This window comes from Austrofundulus limnaeus, unplaced genomic scaffold (genome assembly GCF_001266775.1).
Source record: "Austrofundulus limnaeus strain Quisiro unplaced genomic scaffold, Austrofundulus_limnaeus-1.0 Scaffold203, whole genome shotgun sequence".
Taxonomy (NCBI): domain Eukaryota; kingdom Metazoa; phylum Chordata; class Actinopteri; order Cyprinodontiformes; family Rivulidae; genus Austrofundulus; species Austrofundulus limnaeus.
The window spans coordinates 559,341-565,340 of record NW_013952605.1 but is presented as its reverse complement, the minus strand read 5'-3'; the positions used below and the strand labels follow the sequence as shown (position 1 = coordinate 565,340).

The window sequence follows — 6,000 nt, the reverse complement described above, 5'->3', positions numbered from 1 at the left end:
TTTTCATGTCTTCCTGTTTTACTTAGTCTGTTGAATTGATTGATTGATTGATTGATTGATTGATTAATTAATTAATTAATTAATATGAACTTTATTAATAACACATGAACTAAATGATTCAACACGTTAACACCTGAACAAAATTTTCTGATGTGTGTAAAATGATACCAATGAGAATCTAAAACGCAAATTTTCATGTCTTCCTGTTTTACTTAGTCTGTTGAAATTATTCTGTCTCTTACKCCAAACACAAAGATTAGCCCCAACAATTAACAGATCTTTTGATTAACACAATCAAAATTAAAACTTGTGGTTATATTTAGCATTTCATAAACATTCTGCTTCAGTCTTGATAYAAAATGTAATGTCAACATTAATGAAAAATTGTATAAAGGTGAAAAGGTTAATCCTTAAATAAGTGGTTCACACCCACCTGAGACAGAAAGCATTTCCTCATCATCCAGCTCTGTGGGGCCACAGGTCCCAGAGCTGAAGCTTGGTGGCAGAGTTATTTCTCTCTTGGGAACACTGCGAGGTTTGGGAAGTAGAGGAGGTTTCTGGAACCTGGTGCGCTGCTTTGGTACGGGTAACTTTCCTCTCTCTGCATGTTGAGTTAATTTGACTCTGTTAAAGACCGCTGCATTGTGTTCCTCTTTTACATTCTTCAAAGTGTTCTCAGAGTCTTCTTCCACTATTTTTAACTCTGTTTCTCCTTCATATATTTCCTTACTTTGCTCATTGTCCTCTTTTAGTGCAACTCCAATAGTGTTCTCCTCTTCTTCTTGTTTTTGCTCTTTCTTACTTCCCTCATCAATGTCATCTTCAGTATCTCCCAACTTAATATTTTCATTACCACAATCATCTTGATTTTCCTCTTTTTTACTTCCATTTTCATCCTGTTTTTCCTCATCTTGATGAACTTTATATTTTGTTGATCCTTCGGTTCCCTCATTAGTCTCAGGTTCTTCTTCAGTTTCTGGACTTTTCAAGCTGAGGCGTCTTATTCGAGACACCGAGTCCAGTTCTTTGAAACGGGCCATTCTGTCTGTAATTAAACTGGTCTGAGTTTTAGAGGATGAAACTGCAGAACAGTTCAGCCTATCTTGCAGTGATTCAATTAGTTTAAATGCTCCACCTCTTCCTTTCTTCTCTACCATACACATGCTATGTGCCAGCTTTTCATCTGGAGTGACGGGCAGGGACAGGGGAAGTTTATTAGGTGGGAACTCGGGAAGGTCAAGAACTGATTGACTGTCTGTATCCTGGTTGTCTCTGCCATCATTGTGGTTATAGCTGTGCGTTTGCTCCATTTCTTCTTGTTCTTGATCCAACACTGATCCTGTCTCAGTGACTTTCTCTGTATTTGCTTCATGGACTATCAGAGACTCTTCAACAACTTGCACACACTTTTCCAACACATGCTGCGTTTCTTCATTCGAACTTTGCTGTTCCTCAGCTAGAGTCGTGCCTGCATTAAGCTGGCTATCATCAGCCTGGTCAGACACACAAAAGGCCTCTACTGGAACAGATATACCCAAGATTCGTGCTGCTCTCTCTGCTATGGACTCATTTTCAGGAATTCCATCTGCACACTGGACCTCATACAGGTTACTGAGGTCCTCTGCAGGTAAGGAATTAGCTTTCTCCTGAATAAGTAAGCTCTCCAAGTGCTTATCTGCTATTGTAGAGTCATTTTTATAGGTCAGAGATTCAGAGAGTGCATACCTGTCATCATTACCGTCATCCTCAAATGCATAAGAAACCTCCAATGTCTGCTTTGTGTTAGGTGATGAGCCATCTTTCTGAGGTGATATACAACTTTCATTCCTTTTTCTAAAAACATTAATTTCATTCCTGCATGGTGGAATCATTTCTGATGCAGCGTTTTTCTCAATATTCACTCTAGAAACAAGTTCTTCATCTGAACTGTGCTGAAAGCTGCCACTAGTTTTTGACTGATTAGGATTCTTTAGATTGAGTGGAGATGGAACTGAGAGTGAGCGCTGTATTGGTCTTCCAGGCCCACCAGGAGTTTCTGTGTAAACAGTTAGTCCCACATCCCTCAATAAGGATTCTTGAGGGACTGGGATGTCCTGTCTATAGAGCTGGCTTGAGTCGTTGTGAGGGAGGACAGAAGATTGAAGGAAACTTTCTCTGGGGCCTGAGCTAAGGAGCAGGGCGCTGTTGTTGGCCTGTGGCCTAGAGAAAGAGCTACTTATTTCAATGGATTCGAGATCAGGACTGCAGCCAAATGATTTTGACCTCTTTATTATGAGGTTGGGCTTCTCTATGTGTATAGGTGGAAGGCTTATTGCTTCTCGGCCTAGTTCTGGACCAGCAGTATAACGTGCCCCTGATTTCAAACAGTCGAGTCTCTTATCTACACCGTCAACCTTATTAAGGAACTGGCCCAAATTTGGTCTCTTGCTGATTGTGTCTTCCATCTCCTTATTGATAGTCTCCAATTCACCAATGGCATCACAGGGTCGTCGGTTCACCGGCTTTAAGAGGAACTGACCAAAAACCACTGACTCTGTATTTTCTGGAGAACTGTTTTTCTTTGGAGAGGATGGTTGGTCCTCTCCTTGATTTTGCGCTTTGGAAGGAGAAGATGGGTCCTGTTGTGAGGGCTGAAATGATGACGTTTGTGTTGGACTGATGCTGAGACGGGAAAAGGCGCTGTTGCTGGAGGGATGAAGGTGTTTTTGACCTGCCATAGGATAACCATATGAAGAGGAGCTGTCTGTACCAAAATTGTTACCCACAGTTGTATTGGAAACAGACTGAATAGGCTCCTGTCCTACAGTAGAGCTCTGGGGGTCTGGACTTTTAACACCTTTTACAGGTGAGCCAGTCTGAGTTTCCTGATTACGATACTGGTTTCCAGGCCAAGAGCCAGTATAGCATGACTCTTTGTCTTCATTCGCTTGGAGTACCCAGGCATCTATTACCTCCTTTCTTAAGGGAGCTCGCTTGTAATTCCTCATTGAGGATGTGCTGCTGGTGTGAAAGTGAGAATATTGTGATCTGATAGGCATTTCATTCACAGACTTGCTACGAATGTTTGGTCTCTCTTTGAGGCCTACAGCAAAAGTGTCAGTCTTGGTGATGGTCAGGTTTGGTACTGCCTCATTGTTGTTCTGATCGGCTGTTAAATCTTTGCTGATGTTGGTTGGTGTGTGAACAGGAACAGACACAAGGCAGAAAATGGTCTCACTAACTCTCCTCTTGGGGTTCCTATTGTTTTCTAATCCTGACTCGGGTACAATTGTCTTTACTTGAGTTATAGTTTCGGCAAAGACCTGATCTGAGCTGGAACCCTGATGAGAAGAGGTTCTTGCGAAAAGAGCTTGAAAGGCTGAAGAGGGTGATGAAGAAAAAAGTTGAGACTTGGTATGTCTGTTGTTACAGTTTTGGTCAGATGCTGGGAAGTTATCAATAGTTTGTTTGTGCAAATCACTTTGCCACCTCTTGTTGACGCTGTCAAAGTTGCTAGAAGACATCTGCTTATCTTTCTCTCCCATTTTGGCAGAGATAAAAGGCCCCAGTGGCGGGGGCAAAAAGGCACTGTCGTCAGGCGCCGGCTCTGACACGGTGACACTGGGAAGCTCATTACAGATGTGGCGAATTTTGTCAGCATCTGTTAGGGAGTTGCCACCCAGGGCTGAGGAAATGTGACGAATACGGGGATCATCAAATGAGATATACTGGACTCCTCCTCTTCCTGGTCGTTCTTGGGTGGAATAGACAGGGTACAGCTGCTTCTGGCTGGATGTACTCCTTTCTCTATGGGGACCAGGCCAAGAACTTGCTGGGTGTCGGATGAACCAGTGAGATCCATCAGGAGCCACTTGTATTTGCTGATACACACCACCCCTGTACCTAGGAGTTAAAGCAACAAAAATTATACATAAGGAACAATGACTGTTGACAATGAATGAATATCTGTCTCTGCTTCTGTAAAAGTTACTGTCTGCTGAAAATATGCTTTGAAAAAAAAATTTGACTTTTTTTTGTCAAACCATGACCCTAAAACTGAGGTAGCTACCAAATTGTGACTGTGGTGTACTGTTATATATATACTACCAGAGTAGTGTATGTGCCAACTAACTAATGGGAAATGAAATGTATTATTTCAGTGTATCAAAGTTTTTTATACCCCTACATGCTACCAGTTGTTGTTGTAGGTAATTTTGTGCACTGATTTTGAAATGCATGTCTAAGTTCCTAGCCTCACATTACCGTACATTGGACTAATTATTCTGATCAACAGCAAGATGTAGTGCACAGTGCAAGAACCAGCCAAACATGCAAATGAGAGTCTCAAAACACACAAAAAAGAAAAACATGTTCATATTATACTGGATGTTGCAAATTGCAACAAAATTATTGGATGACATGTGGACTACTGACTGAAATTCAAATTAAGACTCGGTGTATAGGCAGACACATTAAAATTATTCAAATATTTAAAAAATAATGTATGTATACCGATACTAAATAATAATTTTACATATTACCACAAGAAGAAACTATAACGTAGGAGAGAACTGAAATCTGTGCAAAACTAATTCAAAGATATCAACCAGAATTTAGGCTGGGCTGTACATAAAATGTCAAATTCTGAGTGTTTGTAAACTTTGTTACCAATGCCTTCTCACAGTGGTTATATTTATGTATGTATAGGTTATCATAAGCTGCCTGAACCAATAACATCGTTGCCAAAAAATAAATAAATAAACAACTTCTAATTAGTCTTCAACCTGTAAGTTCATTAAAGAATGTAAACATTTCCAAAAATACTAGAATAAAAAAATAAATAAAAAAACAAAAAAAAAGACTACTCAACCTGTAGTCAACAGGAACATCACCATATCCTCGGCTCCCTCCTCCCATTATAGGAACTCTTTTATATGATGGAGGAGGGATGTATCCTGGGGGTCCAGAATCCTGTGCAAAGTAGTCCAAGTGAGGGTCTGTAGTTCTTGATATGGGAATCGGAGTTCTGTCCCTTCCCTGGAGAGGGACAGACTCTCTGCCAGACAGCACCTCACAGCTTCCCCTGATCTGCTGGTGCATCTCATATGAAGGAGGTCTGGGGGGTCGGGTAAAGCGAGGCTTTGGTGTCATTGAGAGTTGGTTGGCGCTAGCTGGCCTTCCATTCTCTGGCCAGCGGGGCGCCCTGTAAAAGTTTTGGTAAGACAGCGGGTGGCCGTTGACCCGCCTGTACAGCTCCTGACCAGTCAATGCTACGTCCACATACTGCAGGCTTTCAGGCTGCAGCATTCTGGGCAGGGACTGGGATTTGGCTTTGGTCCTGGGGTGAACTACCATACCCTCTGGTGTTCTGGCACCGAGCCGCTGCTGCTCCTGTGCCCAGCGTTCACCCTCACTTTGAGACAGCTGACGGCCAAAGCTCACAGTTGGATGCCACTCGTCTGCCCCCAGGCTCTGGCACTTCCTCTCATTTGCCATTCTCCACTGATGGAGAGCCGCCTCCCTCTCTTTAGAGCGGCCCTGAGCCTGGGCCTTTGCTTGAGCTTGGGCCTGAGCCTGGACTTGGGCTGCCCAGCGCTGCCTCTCTTGAGCTGCCCTCTGACGGTCTTCTATTGACCGCTCTTGACCTCTTGCTTGTTGAGGCCCTTCAGGTCCACCGTACCCCTCCTGTTCCCTTCCATGGGGTTCTCTGAAGTCAGCGTAGTCCAGCAGCACAGTGAAGTCCTGGCCTCTCCTCCTCCAAAAGGAAACATCCTTGGACTGCGACTGTGGGCCTCTGTTGCCATCACAAAAACTGTGAGGAAAACAAGCAAATACACGGTTGAATCTGCCTCTATTGAAACGCACACTGGGTGTTCAAGATTCAAGACTTTAATTTTTTTTTCCAGTTTGTACACACTCGGTCAATAAAAATAGAGCATTTTTGTTCAGTGCTAAAGCTATTAATTAATATTGATAATAAAGGTATTAAAAGAAGCAATGAAAAAATTGTGAAGCTATAAA

At 42.6% G+C, this 6,000-nt stretch overlaps 1 protein-coding gene across 1 annotated transcript in view; it reads right to left on the bottom strand.

The window, feature by feature from the left end:
* jcada (junctional cadherin 5 associated a) overlaps nt 1-6,000 on the bottom strand; it is a 38,903-nt gene that overhangs the window by 4,185 nt on the left and 28,718 nt on the right. Inside the window, exons 3-4 of the mRNA XM_014018826.1 lie at nt 4,850-5,791; nt 434-3,882 (exon numbers count right to left, since the gene is read on the bottom strand). Of these exons, the coding sequence (XP_013874280.1) occupies nt 434-3,882; nt 4,850-5,791 (4,391 nt within the window). The remainder of the gene's footprint in view (nt 1-433; nt 3,883-4,849; nt 5,792-6,000) is intronic.